The following is a 20,254-nucleotide window of genomic DNA, read 5'->3' as shown; positions in this document are numbered from 1 at the left end:
GGGCGGGAATGTTGCCATATTGCTTTCGCTCTCTCACACCTCGGAGGTACAGTACCAGAGTATTTACTAAATACATATTTATATATATATATATATTTATAGCTTGTGTTTACGTGTTTCTTTTTCCCACAGTCCTTTGGAATTGCTGCTGGGAAATGGTAGCACAAGGCGCGCCCTTGCCCACGCTGCTCACTCCCCTCCCTAACCCTCATCTGTTCCTCTTGCTGACTCCATTGCCCAGCTCCAGCTCAGAAGGGAGTGGGGAGCTGCGGTCTGCCACCCCCAGTTTATCGGGGCTGTCCGACCCCTCACCATCACCCGGTGAGGGGGTGTCCTTGCAGAAGTCCGTCACCCAGGAGGGCATGGAGAGGAACCCCCGGGGGTCAACCGAGTAGAACGGCTTGGCTTCGTTGGTGGTGGGCCCTCGGGAAGAGGGGTTGGCGGTGAGGCTGCTTGTGCTGTTGCACTTCTTCACAAGCGCCCGGCCTGGGGGCGGTGGGGGTGGGGAGAAAAGGGATGTCAGGGAGAGGCTGCTGAGGGTCTCTGACTGCTCGCTGTTGTTGCCACCCCTCAGGCTGCTCCCCGCGCCCTCCTCGTCAGAAGGGTCCATGGAGTCATGATGAGTGCACCCAGGGCTCGTGCTCCCTCCGCTGCTGTGGCTCCGCTGATGCCGCCTGATGCTCTGCAGGCTGAATATCCCACGGCCCCGCAGGTTCCGCCGCCGGGAGGCAGGGGAAAGTGGAGCTGCCATGGTTCTTTGGCTGGCAGCCGTTGGCATCGGGCACAGTGCCATCGGGAGGTCCAGGGTGCACTGGGGTGAGTCGCTAAGGTTCAAGCTGTCCTCCAGGGTGGTCTGCAAGCTGCCTTCTGAGCTACTGCTCCTGCTGTCATCGAGGGAGGTGTCGCTCTCCGTGGCCTGAGAGAACAATATGCAACAAAAGGAAAGCTTTCAATCTCAGTTCCTAGCATCTGGGGCAACAGGAAATGTGGCAAGAGTTACAGTCCACTTGGAAGGGCTCCTATAAAGCACCAGTTAGATGGCCTGAACATCTCTGATCCTGTATTCAGCCTCTACAGGTGCCTTTGAGCTGTGGGCCCATCTGTTCCATTGTCACCATCAGGTGGTAAGGTCACAATTGGAGCAGGGCAGAGAAAGGTAATTCTATTTCATGACGGATGTTGGTATTTCGAAATTTGGTTTCACTCGGATTCGAAATGCAACCCAAATATTCTGAAATTCTCTGCCAAAGGCCGTGGAGCCGGGCTCTGGGGCAGTCCACCTGGAAGGTTGCCCCAGGGGCATATGCCCGGCAAACCCACACTGCTGAGGAGCAAGGGCTCACAGCTCCCTGTCAGCCTGCCCTGCTGAGGAGCTGGGTGGGTGTGCTGACTGGACACAAGGCAGGAATCTGTCAGGACTGCAGCAAAATCAACCATCTCCGCAGAACATTTTGGTTTTGATGAACTGGCAAATTCTGATGAAAAAATGTTGGATCAGAATTGTTCAATAAGGTGATGTGGAGATAGGGGAGAGCCCCAAGGGAGGGGAAAACAGCCTTAATTTCTCTGTTTCGTTGGTCTCCTTTGTTATTTCACATTTTAGTTGTTTATAACAAAGGGCTCTGGAGACCTCAGGGTTTATCATAGGTGAATTAAAGGGTGTCTGATTTTCTCTTCCTCTGGAATGGCCCAACCCTTCTTCAACTTCACTGTCCTGCAGCCCGGAACATGAGCCATTCAGGAGACACCTTAGCATAAGCACAGCAGGGAAGTCCCCTGGCTTCTCCTTTCCACCACCTGTGTTTCTCAAATACATTTTATTTCCCCTCCTCTACTCTGTTCTCCCCAGTCTCCTAAGTGACAAACAGCAATATCTACCTGGGAGATAGGGGCCAGAAGGGATATGAACACAGACAAGGCCAGGGACACAGTCCATCTGGATGGGATACAGACCTAACAAGGATCGTGTGTGTGGGCGTGAAGAAAGGTCCATTCCAGTTCTATTCGGACTTCATTGCCCCTGTTGCTTGGGCCCTGTGAAAAACATCTGGCTTCCTACCCACCTTCTTTAACTCCTGCTGAGACTATTTTTACATGTGTTGAACCCAAGGGCAAATGCCCTCTCCGTCACCAGACCAAGTCCTTAAGTGGAAAGTGTTCTGCTGCCATTAGCAGAATCAGCACCAAACCTAGAAACAGGGGTGTCTGGCGCTACCTCTTTATACTTGCCATCCAAGCAGCAGGAGCTTGGGAGGCATGGCTGAGGAGCCAATGTGAACTCATGCCTACTTGGATCTAGACTGAGGCTGTCAAGCTAACTTGCGACCCAAACCAGGCCAGTGCATGTTTTCTGGAGGCACAGGGCCAGTGCCTTACCTACTGTTCCGCCCAGCTCCTCCTTCCCTAGTACTCACTATGAATAAATCTTCAACCTAGTGTACTTTCTGTTCCCAGTAGTGATCTAGCCCTTTGAGCCCCCAGATCCAGTGCACTCTAGGCCACAGTTGCCAACTTTCACGTGGTAAATAAGCACCCCGACTTTCACAATTAGCCAAGAATCAAGCTAATTGCATTTCAAAACAAGGCCAAAACAAGCCAATCCCTAAGAACCCCAACACTCTATGTGACAAAATCCCCCGGCGTGCAGCCTGGGACTATGGTGGGCCTGCTGTGCACCCCAACTCTCTCCCCCCTTGCCCCTGCTTGCCCCATCCTTGCCCCTGCTTGCCGGGAGCCTATCGAAAAAACAAAGCAACAAGCTACAAGCCAAACAAGCAACAAGCCAAAAACTAGCCAACAAGCAACTCACAAGCCAATTAAGCCAAAAACAAGCCCAATTTCTGTGGGTTTTTTTGCGGGTTTGGCATGTCTGCTCTAGGCCCTTCTTCTCTCTCTCCTCCCCTCAGCTCCCTCTTTGTTTGGATATACATGAGGGGCCCCTATCATGGATGGATGGGAAGCAGGGCCCTTACCTGGTGGAGTAGTGAGCAGTTCACACTTGGGGATCGCAGTGATGCCCATGAACCCTGCAGAGAGATTTTAGGAAGGCTGCCTGGACAGGAAACCTTCTCCTGCCCAGTCTGGGTGGCAGAGATGGCTGGGTGGAAAAACTCTGCTGGTACAGGTAACAGTGGCCTGGACGTACCTGGAGAAAAGGGTCCGGGGGGAACTGGCAGAGTGGGGGAAGGAGATGGAATGAAAACAGAAAAATAAGACCTCAAGAGTCCATTGATCCACTTTGGAGTCTCTGTTTCTACCTAGGTAAGGGTCCTGTAAGCCCTCTAAACTGAAGGTGTTTAGTGACACGTACTCCCAGGCATGGATCCGGAGTGCTGGGTGTTCACACATTCCACTGATCCTGCTTTCCACATAATTACCAGAGTTAGTAACAGACTCAGAAGCACTATCAGAGCTTGGATCAATAGCCCAACAAGGAAATGGAGAGCAATATGCCCCTCCCATAAATGTCCTTGGAGAAAAAGGCGGAGACATGATAGGCCAAATTTAACCCACGTGCAACGCCACTGAAGTCCAGGGACTTACAGCTGGGCTCCTGCGGAGTAGTAGAAAAGGGAAATACACAAAAAGGTGACTGGGGAGCTCACTGACCCCATAAGGCCAGAGGCATGTGCTCAGGAGTGGAATTAGGACTCTTGTTTCCAAGGCAGATGAAGGTACTGTATGGACCCTAGAGCTAAGGAGCATGGCCTCAGGAGATGGTGGCACTGTCTACACTACAGAGTTAGCACGGTTCATCCACCTGATTGCTAGCTGACGTGACACTGGTTTTGAAGTCTTTGGGCTCATTCTCATTTGCATCCTGCTCCAGCTGTCCAAAGGGACCTTAGTGTACAGGAGAATCATGTCCTTTAAGATTGTGAACATCGGTCTGTCTAGGGCAACTCCGAGGAAAGACAATAGTCATGACAGAAGGGGCCAGGGAAACCAAGCAAGCACCACACTAGTGCTTAATTTGTGCCAGGGCTTGCCAGGACTGAACCCCAGCACCTCTAGGTTTGGGAATTCATAGCCCCAGCACCTCTGAGCTTGCCGCACCAGTTATGAATGTAAAACAATTGCTTGAGCCCCGGCACCTCTTTCATTACAAATTAAGCCCTACACTGAGATTGGCAAACTGAGAGTGAATTCTTCTTTAGTGAAATCCCGTATCATATCAACTGTATTCCTGACCAGAATAAAGCAGAGCCAGGTCAGACTAACTGAACCAGTCTGCACTGTCAGCAGAGCTAGCATCAAATGACCACACTGTCCAGGAGAATGGAGGGGACTTTCTTTACCTTGATTACTCTCATGCTTCAGCCAGGACTGGACGGGGTTGAAAGGGATTTTCTCCATTTCACACAAGTAACCTTCTGGAGTTGGAGAAGCACCTGTAGTTGTTAATGGGAAGAAACATTCCCCCAAATCTCCCATGCCCATGGAGTCAGGGCTGTTCTGGCCATTCTGTTGAAAAAATTAAAGAGATATCCTTTGTGAAATTAAAAATCACATGGATGGGGTGAAGCTCCCTGAGCAAGCTCTGGAGATGGGGTGGATTCTGAAGATACCTGAACAGTGCACATTCATGTTAGCAAATGGACATTCCAAAGAGTTACAGCCCCATCCCCCTAAACCTATTTCCAGTCAAAGCAAGCCATTGATCGTGGTGAAAGGAGCTGTCGTTTGCACCCCTCTCCGTGTTGTCATCAGATCTGTCTGAGTGATAAGTTTCTAGGGGAGGAGTTGCTGCTAAGTGCCTGGCACTCACATTCTTCATGGGAGTGAAGTGTGATCAGCAGGGGAATACATGGCACTCCAGGCTGTGCTGGGACAGAGGTACGGAGTGCGGCACATTAAGAGAAACATGTACCCGATCAGCAGGTGCTAATGGCCAACGGATGTTGTGGTCCTGTTCCAAGATGCAGGCCTCTCCCATGGTTTGTGCTGTGTACACATAAGTTCTGTGACGGACCCTGTCTCAGACAGCATGGAGAAGTGAAGAGGAGAGGAGACACTCACCCCTTGTAACCTCCTCCACTGGGAAAAGCCAGACCCTCACGGGATTCACTCCCATGCCCTGAGTGAGGAACGGGTTCTTGCCAAAGCACTGCTAGGAGGAATGGTGGCTCTTTCAAGGAAGGACATGTCATTCAGGACCTGGGAGGATGCGCACTCTTCCCACTGTGTACGCATATATCCCAAATACCTAGGATGTTCCTACCTTGGTCTCCTTAGAACTCAACTGACAGATGCTGCGATTGTCTAAATCATCCCCTAGCAGGATGGAAGAAGACTTGTCTGAGTTGAGGGATAAGCCTTCCATTTCAGCCAGCTGAACCTACAGGAGGAAAAAGAAGCGGTCACAGGATATGGCCTGAATCTGTTTCTCAACCACTCCTGCTGTTTTAAGGCTGGATGGGTGCAGGGAGAGAGCCCAGACACATGAGATTGACTTATAAAAAAATTCCTTTATTTATACTATGTATTTCCTAACCTAGAGCTAGGCCTGGTGAGATGACCCACTTCTAGTAAAGCATGGAAATGAAGTCTGGGAGCTGCCAGGGACCAATCCAGATGATGGGTTCCCTAATCAAAACTCCCCTGGTGTCAGAGATGGAGAGACGAATCCAGAGTCTGTCCCAGGGTCAGGGTCTGGCACCAGGCTCCTCAAGCATACGGTTCCCTGAGCCAGTGCCAGGAGAGGACTTCCTTAGTCTGGGGATAATAGTCTGCCCCAGAGACAGAGAGTTGGGGAAGAGTCCTGTAAGGTTTGTTTACACCAACAATTAGTTCGTGGCAAGCTGAGGTGTGAATCTACCCTGCACTAGCCTTTGGCAGACAAACTGTCCCTGTGGACCTGCTGCCGTGCATTAACAGTTCATTAATAAGCTCTGATCTAGTCCTCTCTGACCTTCAGCAGGGTCCATGCAGACAGCCAGCCCACATCAGGCTAGTGCAGGGTTGATTCACACCCCACCTTGCTGCAAACTAAATGTTGTGTACACAAGCCCTTAGTCTGGTGACAACAGAGTGTGCTCTGACGCTGGACGAAGAGAAGGCCCCCTCAGTCTGGGGCTAATGAAGATTGCCCTAGTTAAATAGTGTGACGGATCTTTCATGCCAGGGATAGTCATGCCACCTTCAGTCCATGCCAGTGTCATGCTTTTGACTCTCTTTCACCTTAACTACTATAACCTATTCCCTTCTGGCCTCTCTGCTTCTTCCCTCTCTCACCTTTAATCTATCCAACACCTCAACTAACATCATCTTCTCCTCCCTGTTGCTTTATCTATGGCACCCCATCCTCCATTCCCTTCATTGGCTTCCTCTTTCTTCATCAGGTGTAACAAAGCCCATCATTCTCAGCTTTCAGACTCTATACAGCTCTGCTCCTGCCTACATCTCTGTTCATTTCATCCCCATCCCATTTTACACCCTCCCCTCCTCAACCTTCTCTCCTTAGTTCTTCCTTTGCCTCCTCCCATTTGCATCTCTCCTCTACACTTGGAAAGCGTCTCCTTCTTCCTAGCAGCCTCCCTCTCCTTCTTCAAACATACTTCCTTCACTCAGGCTTCCCTCACTGATCTCTAGAGCAGAGCTAGCTCCTACTGCTGCACCTGATCCTTTATTGTTGTTGTAACCGTCTTATTTGGGGCTGCATGCTCCTCAGGACCAAGATCTTGTCCTCCTGTGTGTGTGAACAGACCATGTGCACCAGTGCCACTATGCGAATAAGAATAAGATGATGGTGATATGGCTCCTTCAGGCTGGAAGTTTAGCAGTCTGTGCCAGTGTCAGTGATTGGAAGAGGACTCCTTCAGAGTGATAATTCACTTGGAATAAACAAAAGAAAAAACCTGAGCTAGATTTTGGAAGAGACCTGACATCCATAGCCATTAGGTTGTTCCAACACAAGAACTCCATGTGGTATACCTGTTCAGATTGCTCAAATACAAAAGCCACCAACTCAGAGCGTTAACAAACTCGGAAACCCACAACTGCATTGTGTCAGACATGCTACTCAGCAACCAGTCAACAACAATTTAAGGTCTAGAAAACACAGTCTGAATCCGGCCCCATTCGACATGTGTGCTCATCCATGATGTATAAGCAAACATTCCACCAAAACAACCTTAACTCTGTCCCTATAGGCATGCAGGCATGAAATAGGAAAAAAATCTGAGATAACCTCCTTCAACCATAACAAAGCGTTTAAAATCATCAGTGACCACAAACACTAGACTACTTTACTCTTTGTTGAACTGTTATTCTGCAAATCTGTCCACTTTGCAGTCTACACAGAAAGACACACTTAACAAAATCATAAATAGACAATAAGTAGGCTCAAAGCCATTGTTCACCATTTTTCATTGACAAACCCCGGGCTGCAGATTAAACACTCCATGGACCACCAATACACATTGCCAGTATGTACACAAACCTCATAAAGACAGAAAATGAAATGATAGAAATGACATGAAAAGAGACCAGCTTCGTGGTGAGGAAGGGTCTTCTTATATTTTAATATTACAACTTCTATAGACTACAGATTACTTAGAACTTTCCTGACTAAAGTTGACGAAGTAAACATGAAATTATGACAGTGGGCTTTCGCTTGACAGAGCAGAACACTTAGCACATTCTTAAGAACTTTAAGCATGTGTAGTGTTTTGGCTGAATTGAGCTGGAGCATTTAGCACATTGCTGGATCAAGCTCTAGATAAGAAGGGAACAAAGAACTGAAGGCTGTAGGCAAGTGTTGTCATGGGGCAGGTTTCAACCTGTTTTGGCATGGTGCTTCCTTATAATTGTCATGAAGCACACACATGTTGAATAGGGCCAGATGAAGAATGTGCTCCGTCTACATAAATTTTGATTGATTACTCTACAGTGTGTTTGAAATGTCTGTGTACATCCTAGATTTTTAATGTTAGAGGTAGTGGTGGTTGTATCTGGACAGCCTTCAGTGTTACACAGCATAGAGTTCTTCTGGTGGAATTTCCTTGTTGTTTTTCACAAAAGTTTTATACTATGTAATTATGGATAAAAAATCATTATGCATATATCTGGTTAAAACGTTGATCTTTAATCTTACTTTAATGTGATTTAGAAAACAAAAATATCTAAATTTTAATGCTAAATTGTTCCTTCATGAGTTGATCAATAATTTCCTTTAAATTCCAGTATGTATTTATAGGAATCAAAAATAGCAACTTTGGAAGATAATTTATAATTCTAAAGTGGTTATTGGAACTTTTTTATAATTACAAATCAATTCTTTCACAGTTGTTTTCACTTTCCCCATTTTTAGCACAAGTTTTTTGATTCCTATTTTTCTTTTAATGTAATTTTTTTATCTTTTAAAAATAAATTATTATAGATTGTGGTTATCATTCTGGCTAACTGTGCTTGCCTGTGCATTTTTTTATGAAATTGCGGTTTTCTTTCCTTTAATATTTCAAAATACTTTTCTTGTTGGTTTTTTAATCCAAATTTTGTTTTGTGCTCTCTTGCATCTTCCTGTATATCATCTCAACCTTAACTCCACCTTAACAAAGGTTTTGTCTAGAGAGCACCTGTGTTTTTTTAACAGTTTGACATGGTTATGACATACACAGGGAACAAGACAGGCAGACAGGAGGAAACCTGCTGAAGCTCCTATGTTCTGACAGGAAATGGGACCAGGTAAAACCAGGAGAACTGCAGGGCACTGGGAACCATGAGGAGCCAGAGGTCAAAGAACTCTGTGGAGTTGAGAAACTATGCATGACCTTGGTTTCCCAGCTATCCTCTGGAAATCACCTTCCCACTATTCACCAGCCTTTCCTGCTTTCCCATGCTCCAAACCTTGATTCCTGCTTCTTCTCCCAGTCTTGCATCCGTGTGGACCTTCTGAAGTCCACAGAATCTGCTGCAGACCTTAACAGGTCTGCAGGAACCATCGACCCAGTGTCAGATCTACTAATGTCCACAGTAGATCCTTAAGACTTCAAAAAGTTTGCAGGGAAGAATATCTGGGACCAGAAGTTGGAATCAAGGTATGGAACTTGGGGGAGCTGAGAAATAGGGGGCAGATGACTCAAAGAAAGACCCAAGTGGGGCCAGAGAAATTCTGCTGAGCTTAGAAGCTTTGCTGACATGCTGAGCTCAGGTAGGCGTGGGATATCCTGGGGACCCAAAGGATGCCTGTAGGGTTAGCGGGAGTGCTCAAGGCTACTGCTGATTGTCACCTACCCATAATTCAGCTGCATACAGCACATACATAGTAATGATGCTTATGAAAGTCCAGGATTCATCATCTTTCTCTTTAGCCCTATTACTTTCCCCTTCCCTTGACTTGGATTCTAAAGTTTTGTTACCATGGGGGAAGATGTCACCACAAGTACCCTTTGTGGTTGTGAAAAGTCTGCCATCCTACCCCTTGATTGTGGTATGGTGATTTTGCTGCCTACCTTCCTGCATGAGAGGGTGAGAAAATTCTCCTGCCACCTGCCTCCCCACGCATGATGCTGAAGATTATGGCCAAGATTTTCAAAAGCAACAAGTGATTTTGGGTGCCCACCTTGGGATGCCTTAAATGGGCCTGATTAACAGAAAGTGCTTAGCACTCACTCTCTAAATATCAGGCCCCTTGAAGGGCCTTGAGTTGGTCAGCCAAAAATGCAGGCACCCCAAATTACTAGTCACTCATCAAAATCTTGGGTATACCACCACATGCCCCCTGTGGATGAGGGCTTGAAGACTCGGCAATTGGAGAAGAATAGCAGCATCCACCTATTGCTGCCTCTGAGGAAGACTCATTGAGAAGGCTATGGCTGGGAGGAGAAGGCCTGGTGCCTTGGACCCAGAGGCATGGAGCCAATCCATTGCTCTCTTTATGTACAGAGGACAGCGTAATCTACCAATGAGAACTCTTGACACTCTAACTTTGCTAACTAATTTCAACCAATAAAACTGTAGAATGCAAATTAACTAGACAGGGAATGGTGAGGATTGGTTGTGTTACCGCTGGTATCACATTGACAATATATAAGAATAACCTGAGCTATTGACACAACTCTAACCACAATCATGACAGGTAGGTACAACAGTTGTTAAAAATTTTACTTAATTACAACCTAATTTCTTTCAACATTTTCAGTGAGTTTTAATGGAAATTCCAGAGGTGTAGGGAAGGATTTTCAAAAGCACCTAAAAGTGATTTAGGAGCACAAGTCTCACGGAAAGTCCATGGGACTTGTGCTCCTAAGTCCTTGATGTGATTTTGAAACTCCCATCCTTAGTAAGAAGCTGTTTTTAGCTAGAAGGATCCCCGCCAAAAAAAAGAGACTCAAAAACTTCCTTAATAAGCTAATTTTAAATTCATTTTAACTAGGGCTGTCAAGTGATTAAAAAAATTAATCACAATTAAAAAAATTCATTGCAATTATTCGCGCTGTTAAACAATAATAGAATACCATTTATTTAAATTTTTTGGATGTTTTATACATTTTCATATATATTTATTTCAATTACAACACAGAATACAAAGTGCACAATGCTCAGTTAATATTTATTTTTGATTAGCACTGTAAAAAACAAAAGAAATAGTATTTTTCAATTCCCCCATTGCAAGTACTGTAGTGAAATCTCTATCAAGAAAATTGAATTTACAAATGTAGAATTATGTTAAAAAAAACCCTGCATTGAAAAATAAAACAATGTAAAACTTTAGAGCCTACAAGTTCACTCTGTCCTACTTCTTGTTCAGTCAATTGCTCAGACAAACAAGTTTGTTTACATTTGCAGAAGATAATGCTGCCTGCTTCTTGTTTACAATGTCACCTGAAACTGAGAACAGGCGTTCACATGGCACTGTTGTAGCTAGCGTCACAAGATATTTACATGCCAAATGCACTAAAGATTCCTATGTCCCTTCGTGCTTCAACCACCATTCCAGAGGACATGCATCCATGCTGATGACAGGTTCTGCTCGATAACCATCCAAAGCAGTGCGGACTGACGTATGTTAATTTTCATCATCTGAGTCAGATGTCACCAGCAGAATGTTGATTTTCTTTTTTGGTGGTTTGGGTTCTGTAGTTTCTGCATTGGACTGTTGCTCTTTTAAGACTTCTGAAAGCACTCTAGTCCCTCTCAGATTTTGGAAGGCACTTCAGATTCTTAAATCTTGGGTCAAGTGCTATAGCTATCTTTAGAAATCTCACATTGGTACGTTCTTTGTGTTTTGTCAAATCTGCAGTGAAAGTGTTCTTAAAAGAAACAACATGTGCTGGGCCATCATCCAAGCCTGCTATAACATGAAATATATGGCAGAATACGAGTAAAACAGAGCAGGAGACATACAATTCTCCCCCAAGGAGTTCAGTCACAAATTTAATTAACACATTTTTTTTAACAAGCATCATCAGCATGGAAGCATGTCCTCTGGAACGATGGCCAAAGCATGAAGGGGCATATGAATGTTTAGCATAGCTGGCAGGTAAATACCTTGCAATGCTGGCTACAAAAGTGCCATGCAAATGCCTGTTCTCACTTTCAGGTGACATTGTAAATAAGAAGCAGGCAGTGTCATCTCCCATAAATGGAAACAAACTTGTTTGTCTGGGCGATTGGCTGAACGAGAAGTAGGACTGAGTGGACTTGTAGGTGCTAAAGTTTTACATTGTTTTGTTCTGGAGTGCAGTTATGTAACAAAAAAAATTTACATTTGTAAGTTGCACTGTCACAATAAGGAGGTTGCACTACAGGACTTGTATGAGGTGAATTGAAACATACTATTTTTTTTATTTGTGATTTATAGAGTACAAATGTTAGTAATAATAATAATGTAAAGTGAGCCCGGTATACTTTGTATTCTGTGTTGTAATTGAAATCGATATATTTGAAAATGTAAAAAAAAATCCAAAAATATTTAATAAATTTCACTTGGTATTCTATTGCTTAACAGTGTGATTGAAACTGCGATTAATCGTGATTATTTCTTTTTAATCACGATTATTTTTTTTTTAGTTAATTGCGTGAGTTAACTGTGATTAATCAACAGCCCTAATTTTAACTCAGACTAATTAACAGATTTACTTGAAAATCCCTTCTTTAAGTGAAAAACTGAATGCCAACTGGAGAGTCTACTGTACCTCCGCAACGATATCTCCACCTCTAGTTCACTCTCTCCTGTCATCCTTCCTGGTACAACTGCCTTTCCTTCCTGCTTTCCACCAGTACATACGTGTCTCCCATTGCTTAGGAGGACAGGCCAATATCATAAATTCACTGTAGTAACAAAGGTCAAAGCTTCTGTCTAAACAATCTATGGAGCGCTCCTCAGGAAAACCTCAAGGGTATGAGCATGTGTGTGTGTATTTGGGGGTTCCCTCCCCATCCTCGCACGCAGGTTACCTCTTGCTTGTCATGGTTACACTTCTCGCACATGGCCGGCGAGGAGTAATGATGGAAGACGGAGCCCGATAGGTTATCGATGATCATTAACTCCCCGTCGAAGGAGTCCTTAATAATTAAAGAGACACTGTCCAGCCATAAGTTCTCCTAGGGGACAAGAAAGGGGGAGGATGGGAGAAATTATTTAAAGAACCCAGAATTTTTTGCTTTAATGTGTTGTGTGAATTGAGGGCCAGATTCTGCCACCCTTACACAGAGGGAGTAGCACTTTACTCTATGAGCAACCTTACTGAAGTCAGTGAGGCTGGTCGTGGAGCAAGGTGTCACTTGATGGTGACAGAATACAGCACTTAGGGCTTGTCTACACTTGAAACACTACAGATGTGCCACTGCAGCGCTTCAGCAGAGACCAGTGGATTACAACCTGTAGTCCACGGACCCCTGGAGGGTCCTCAGACTACGTCTAAGGGGTCCACGAAAGGTTGTCATTACCATAGAACAGTGGTTTTCAACCTGTGGTTCACAGACCCCTGGGGATCTGCAGAGTATGTCTACGATTTCCAAAGGGGTCCGTGCTTCCATTTGAAGTTTTGTAGGGGTCCACAAATGAAAAAAGGTTGAAAACCTCTGGTGTAGACACTACCTATGCTGACAGGAGGGGTTCTCCCACTGGCGTAGGTAACCCATCTCCCTGAGAGGTGGCAGCTTGGTCAGTGGAAGAATTCTTCCATTGACCTAGCATTGTCTATGCCGGGGGTTAGGCACAGCTACATTGCTCAGGGGTGTGGCTTTTTCACACCCCTAAGCGATGTAGCTCGGGTTGACTTAGCTTTTTAGTTAGAGCAGGCCTTAGTGTTCATGTGAAATGGAGGGACTAACATCACTAGTTGCCATTGCAGACAGGCACTGCGTAAGCTTCCCTTCCAGCTCTGCCAATGCATCTCACTCCTGTACTGCACCATCTCCTGCTATTCCAATCCTGAGCTTCCCACACAAAATACTCTGCTAATGCACCTTAATCTTGACCTGCAGCACCCCTCCTATTGTAATCCTGAGCTTCCTGCACAGTTCTGACAATGCACCTCCAACCTGTCCTGCAGTACCCCCTGCACCCCTTACTCTTCCAGTCCTGGCCCCACACAACACCACCAATGCACCGGCACAACCCAGTTCACCCAAGCTAGACCTAAATGCAAACCAGTCACCAGTGTGTATCCCATTACTAAGCCCTAAATCATCTAGACTGCCCTCCTTCTCCCCACTCCAGCCTGCTGCAGTTTTGCTGGTAAGCATAAAGGTTTACCCACCTGTGCTGGAGAGAAACATCTCATGCACAGACGTCCTTCAGGGTCCACTCTCCCACCTCCTCCACCTCCTGCTCCCTGTCCTGAGCTCGGGGAGCCCACGGTGCGGGGGCAGAGCCCGTGTGCCATCTCGAGCTCAATCTCGGCATCCATTTCTGCGTCCTCCTGCGCCTCCTTGTTGCTGTCGTCGAGGTGTTTCATGAGCACAGCTACCACCACGTTGATGAGGACAAACTGGGCTGTGAGCACGAAGCTGACAAAGTAGAGTGGCGAGATGAACTGCAGGTTGCTGAGGCAACTCCGGTCATCATGGGTGCAGTCCCGCAGGGTATCCTTGAGGAAAGGGCAAGTGTGAGAGGAAGTGGTGGAAAAGGGAGGGAAGGACTAGAGTAAGAATTTAAATTTGGCTGTTCCCTCAGTAAAAAAACACAGAATCCAATGCCAGGCAGGACTAAGGTTCTCCAGTACCCAGTGCTGTCTGAGCATCTGGGATCCTCCGTGCCTGGTGTCCCCAGCAATCACAGGAAGACCATCACATTTGACAGTCTCTGCCCAGTGCTCCAGAAACAGGTGTCCTCTTCCCCATAAGCCTAGGGAGAAAATTCCTTCCAGACCCGCAAATGTGAACATTTTAATTCTGCAAGTGTGAGCAAGAGTCACTGCAACTAAGTGCCTAATCCCCTTCATCTCCCAAAGACACTACCCATGTCCAAAGAATTGTCCATTTCCCCTCCTTGAATCCTTGTAAGCTATTTAATTTGGAGCAATATGATTTGAACATGGGGGAGAAAACTTATCTGCCTGAGGTTTCTAAATCACAAGCCACTCCCATTGCAGCTCCATGTGTGTGTCATACCAAATGCCCCCCCACACTCAGCCTCAGAGAAGGGGCTAGGGTGGTGATGGTGGTGAATCTCCCTTCTCAGCATGGCCACACTGTTGTCCTGCTCCTTGAGGAGAGAGTTTGCACTTCTCTCAGCCAGCTGCCTGCAAGACTAAATGGGCCAATGATCTGATCTAATCTGGCAGGAAGTAGAATCCTGGACTAGATGGGCCAGTGGTCTGAACTGGCAAGCCAGCATCTACATTTCCTCATCATTGAGCTCCTGTAAAAACAGTTTCTGTCAGAAAACAGGGCCTGCACCAGATCCAGTCTGCAGGACCCCTAAGGCCTGTACTAGTTTGCCTAATAGGTTACACTGTCTGACTGACTGGAAGAGTCAGCAGACCGGCTCTTAAACCCAGCAGCAGCTGCTGCTTTAAGTATTTGCCCCTGGCTGCAATAGCTTCTGTCTTGGACCCAGCCCTGCTCCTATCTAGCCTCACACCAGGTAAACCAGTTTTGACCCTGGGCCCTGACTCCTGACTCCGGCTGTGACCCTTGGCTCTGGCATTGGGCCTCTGACTCTGGGTCTGACGCCCACTCTAACCCCTAGACATGGCCACCCATGTCCGAGTCACCGACAGTTCCAAGCAGTGCTGATCCCTCCCACTCAAGCGTAGAATTTCTCCTTCATTAGAACAGAGATGTTTCCTCCTCTGAGGCCCATGTTACCTTCATGATTCCATTCCAGTTGTCGCCAGTGGAGACCTGGAAGAGCGTGAGGAAGGCCATCCCAAAGTTCTCAAAGGTGGCATGGCGGCTCATGCCCTCACAGGGGTTCTCGTCATTGCACACTGCAAAAGAAGGAATTTATAATTGTGCAGTGGATTGATTCCTAGCTCTCAGAGTGTGCCAGGGACTCAGAATAAGCCTCCCTGTGACCATTCCACTCTGAGATTATTAGCTTCACATCCAGAAGTCTGCACTTAATGGCTCCAGTCTATAGTCCCATAGGCTGGGTCCATGACAGTAATGACCAATGGTTGGACATTGTCTAGCAGTATCAGAATAATTACCCCAACCCCAGGATATCGAGCAGCATAACTCATTTCCCATGGATGTCTCCCAGCATGCTTAGTGGTCCAAAACATAGTTCTCCTTTACCCCATGGCTGCCGATCCAAGCCTGCAAGCTTGCTGTGCTGGCACCATCCATTAAAATGAAGGGATTCTGAGGGTTTTCCTGCTACAATCAGCAGCATAGCAAGTGCATGTGAGCCAGATGTACCTGGCATACTGGTAAGAGTGGTAAAATGCTACCCCCACAACACCCGGCAGTAGTCACTTGATCAAGGGCCTAATCCTCTTGGTGTGAAAGAAGATTCCCTGCCCCTCTTCATGTACTTGGCTGAAAGTTTTGCCCATTGATACATGTCAACATGGACCAGAGGAGTGCATGAACTTCCCCTGAGTCTTCCCTTTAGCCATTTGGCTGGAACTGGGACAGAGAGGAGCTGATTTGCTGAGGCAGTGCATGGAAAGCAAAGACTTAAGAATGAGAGAAAGCCATCTAACTCTCTCATTCTGAGACAGGTTTTTTGGAAAGGTGGAAATTCCTATCATGGCAAATACCCAGAGAGGAGGTTAAAGGTCATCAGAATACCCAGCCCTTTCATTAAATCAGAGCTGGGCCTGCTGCAATATGGGAAACTGCCATTTTTTTTTCCCATTCTTTGGCTCACCCAAGAGCACGGCATGCTTGAAACTTACCCAGCTTCCCAAAGAGTTCCACTCCTAGAGCAGCGTAGATGAAAAAGAGGAGCATGAAGAGCAGTCCGAGGTTCCCCACCTGAAACCAAACCGAACCATATCAGGCTAAGCCAAGCCAAGCCAAGCCAAGCAAGACTGAATCACACCAGGCCAAGCCAGCTATCATCACTCTAGCAGCAGCAACAGAACACCATCAAATATTTCCACTCCGAAACCTTTAGAAACTTCATGCACGCAACCACTCAGAACCCAGGAAGTCGCCAGTGAAGCCACCAGTCATGCTCACAGTAACCTCATCTCCCCAGGCCTTCCTACCCAAACATCCTAACCTTCAAAGCCACTCACAGCCGCCACGGCTCCTTTCATTCGTAGCCTATAGCGGGTCATCCAGTTCCTCACAATCCCACCCCTCAGACTCCAAGCCCAGAGAGATGAAGATAATCACATTTAGGCATATATGGAGTGGTGAAGCCTGTTGCACAGGACAAAGTATGAGCCGAGAGTAAAATTTTACCCCAAAGAGCCCCCCTCCCCAGCTGCCCAGCTCCCCCTCAGTGCTGCTGCCTGGTGCATTGTGGGAGTCAAGGTGCTAGTCAAATGTGGGGGCAGAAGACGGTGAGAGCAGGTCTATCAGCGAGCACCACGGGAGTTGGCATACGGCAGGGGGAAGAAGGAATGAACCACGCCCTCCTGATATGTGTGGTGGGAGGGGAACAAGGGAGGAGAGAGACTGCAGGGACTCAAGTAGGGAACTAGGCCTGTGTATGAGGAGCTTGGAATGGAAGGAGCAGGTAGCCTGTGGGAGAGAGGCCAGTTTCTATGCCCCCAGCTATCGCACTTGCAGGGTTTCCCATGGGGCTGCTGTCTGGTGCACCATGGAAGCTGTGCCAGCAGTAACAGGGGAAAGCACTCCCCTGTTATCCCTCCCCAATATCTCTGCTTGCCTCTCCAATTCCTGGCTCCATTGTCTGCAGTGAGGAGTGTGAGGAACAGGCCAGCGTGTCCAGAAGGCAGACTGGGCGGCAGCAGAAAAGGGAAGTAGCTGACGCCAGCTGGTAGCTCTGTGGGCTGAGCTAGGTGAGGTGCTGATGAAGGAGGGGAGTAACTCTGATCTGGTTACATTTAAAAATTTGGAAAGCAGCCTTGGTGTGAGATGTCAGCACCTGTGTGTGTGCATTTGTGCGTACACACTGACTGTGGGGAGGGGAGGGTTCTAGCCACAGGGAGCTGAAAAAAGCTGAGACGCTCAGGGATAAATTTCCAAAAGGGATTTTTTTTTAAATGACATCTTTATTCACTTTTCAGAATGGTTGCAGAGTAACAAAGACAGACAGGGGATTCAAACAGGGCAGCCAGAGAAGCCTTCCATGCCATTAGCAAGACAAAACCATTGATGACTTTCTGCTCTAGTAATATAAAGAGAAAGGTCGAGAGGAGAACAGAGTGCCAAGGAAAGGAGAGACTGTTTTAAGACACTTATTCTGCCAATGTTAATAAAGCTTGGAGAAAAATAGTATTATGGATAATTCAATTGTCCCCTGAAGAGTTAGTGTGTAAAAGAAAATATGGAGACTAAATTCAATCATTTAAATGTGAAACAGAGGGGTTTTAGTATTGCCTTAAGAGCACATTTTAACACAGTCTTGACTGTGGAGTCATTGTTGATGCCTCCATAATGTAACTTTATTAAATGAAGTCAACCTTTCCCTATTACAGAACCAAGGACCATCAGATAGGAAGGTCCTGACTACACACTCCTTCAGTGCCAGAAATTCCTACTGGAAATTCCTTGACCCAGTACTTTTTGCAAGGGGGGACCTTCTTTTAATAGGTGTTTGTGTGTGTGCAGGGGCAGATATTAAGAACTCTTGCTTAGCAGTGAGGTTCTTTGGTGAAATAATGTGAAAGACCCAGGATTTATTAAGCACGGAAGAATGGTGACCTTGTAACCAAGGTGCTGCCTTGGGATTCAGAAGATCTGGGTTCAATTCTCAGCTCTGCCCCAGAATCCCTAGGTGACCCTAAGCAACTTACTGCAGCTCTGTGGCTCAGTTTCCCTATCTGTAAAATGGAGAAAATAGCATTGACTTTGTTTATTTAGACTGTAAACTCTTTCAGGCAGAGACTGTCTCTTACTCTGCATATTATACAAAAATGATAAAAGGTTTAGAAAATCTGACCCATGAGGAAAGGTTAAAAAAACTGGGCATGTTTAGTCTTGAGAAAAGAAGACAGAGGGGAGGGACCTGATAACAGTCTTCAGATATGTTAAGGGCTGTTATAAAGAGGACGGTGATCACTTGTTCTCCATGTCCACTGAAGGTAGGACTAGTAATCAGCTTAATCTGCAGCAGGGAGACTTAAATTATATATTAGGAAAACCTTTCTAACTGCCAGGATAGTTAAGAACTGGAAGAGGTTACCAAGGAAGGCTGCAGAATCCCCGTCACTGGAAGGTTTTAAGAACAGGTTAGACAAACACCTGTTAGGGTTGCTCTACGTTTCCTTGGTCCTGCCTCAGCACACGGGACTGGACAGGATGACCTCTCGAAGTTTCTTCCAGCCCTACATCTCTATGATTCTATAAAAGCATCAAGCACAATAGGGCCCGGGTCTCAGTTGGGGCCCCTCACTGCTACTGTGATAAATAAAGAATCTCAATAAATAGAGGAAAGTCAGATGAAGCCCAGAATTCAGCGAAGACTGGAAACTGTGTTTCCATCTCATTCTTGTGCCAAGTGATTCCCTTTAATTCAGATGGACATGGTTTAGTGACAAAAATATCAGAATTAAGTTCCTTGTGTAACTGCTCGTGCTGTCCCCAGATTGATTTTCAGCCCGGCCTCATTCACAAACACTGGTGTGTTACCTAATAAGTCAGCTGACAAATGCCTGTGCATTTCAATATCCGATAAGATTACTGTCTGCTCTGGGCCTGCCAGAGGAATGATCTGATCTATGATCAATACAGCTACTTGGTGCCATTACTCCTTTCTTAACACGTCTCTCTGGAGGATCCAAAAGAGAAGAGAACTGTTTCTCTGGCTGCTCATCCATCACAGGGGCTTCTCTCAGCGGGCCTGATGCCTGCATGAGGTGGTACATGAATAACTCATTCCAAAACAGCTGCCACTCACAGCTCGTGAAATCCTTCTGTCTAGCTGTCTTTCAGGAGACATTTAGCTGCATGTTGTACAAGCCACCACAGGTAATGTCACTGCTTCTCGTGGGGTGAGAGGTTCAAAATCACTTGCAGACCAAGGAGGAGAAGAGGGCAAATGGAAAGCAAGCAGTCAGGCGGTGGCAGAAATGAAACAAGCACAGCATGGAAGAGGACAGTGGAAAGGGAGAACAAGTGGGAAAGAATGAGAGGGACACAGAAGAGATACTTGAACATCAGCTTTCCCCCTAAAATGGTCATGGTTTGCTCTCCATCCTCATGGCAAATGAGTGTGAGGAAAGTGACAGCAGTAAGGGGGAAGGGGCAGCCAAAAATAAAGCAGGTCTCATGCAGGAATGGAGCATTGCTTTATTCAGTAACACCATGGGGGGTTAAAGTCGTGAGCAGACAAGGCCAGAAAGAAATGAATGTAACCATGTGGTTGACATATCGATATGAGCACGACCCTCTGGCACATCATGCCACTGTCTTAAAGACCTCAGCAGACACCGTCTCTCTGATTCTAGGCACGCTCAGGGAAATGAACTAATGGAAAGACCGGTGCACAAAAGGGGCATCTTTCTAGTAGCTGCTTTCTTTTACCTGTGGCAGAGCTTGCACAACTGTGTCCAGTAACGCCCGCATCCCTGTCGCCATCTTCAGTAGCTTCAGCACTGGTACCAGAACCAAAACAAAAGTGTTACTCAGAGCTGGGACTCAAGGGAGAGAAATCTGCTTCCAGTATGCCAGGACAACTGGATGGAGCACACCATGTGGGTGTTCTATCGTTCTCCTCCAT

The 20,254-nt window shown here is 46.5% G+C and overlaps 1 protein-coding gene across 1 annotated transcript in view; it reads right to left on the bottom strand.

The window, feature by feature from the left end:
• Positions 1 to 208: 208 nt before the first annotated feature.
• The window catches only part of CACNA1I (calcium voltage-gated channel subunit alpha1 I), a 239,552-nt gene continuing 219,506 nt past the window's right edge, over positions 209 to 20,254 (bottom strand). The window contains exons 28-36 of the mRNA XM_077807591.1: positions 20,059 to 20,129; positions 16,296 to 16,374; positions 15,259 to 15,380; positions 13,707 to 14,036; positions 12,400 to 12,546; positions 5,222 to 5,338; positions 4,299 to 4,464; positions 2,973 to 3,169; positions 209 to 916 (exon numbers count right to left, since the gene is read on the bottom strand). Coding sequence (XP_077663717.1) covers positions 209 to 916; positions 2,973 to 3,169; positions 4,299 to 4,464; positions 5,222 to 5,338; positions 12,400 to 12,546; positions 13,707 to 14,036; positions 15,259 to 15,380; positions 16,296 to 16,374; positions 20,059 to 20,129 — 1,937 coding nt within the window. The remainder of the gene's footprint in view (positions 917 to 2,972; positions 3,170 to 4,298; positions 4,465 to 5,221; positions 5,339 to 12,399; positions 12,547 to 13,706; positions 14,037 to 15,258; positions 15,381 to 16,295; positions 16,375 to 20,058; positions 20,130 to 20,254) is intronic.

The sequence above is a fragment of the Eretmochelys imbricata genome, chromosome 1 (genome assembly GCF_965152235.1).
Source record: "Eretmochelys imbricata isolate rEreImb1 chromosome 1, rEreImb1.hap1, whole genome shotgun sequence".
Lineage (NCBI taxonomy): Eukaryota > Metazoa > Chordata > Testudines > Cheloniidae > Eretmochelys > Eretmochelys imbricata.
The sequence above is the reverse complement of the archived record's forward strand: the minus strand, read 5'-3'. Positions and strand labels throughout refer to the sequence as shown.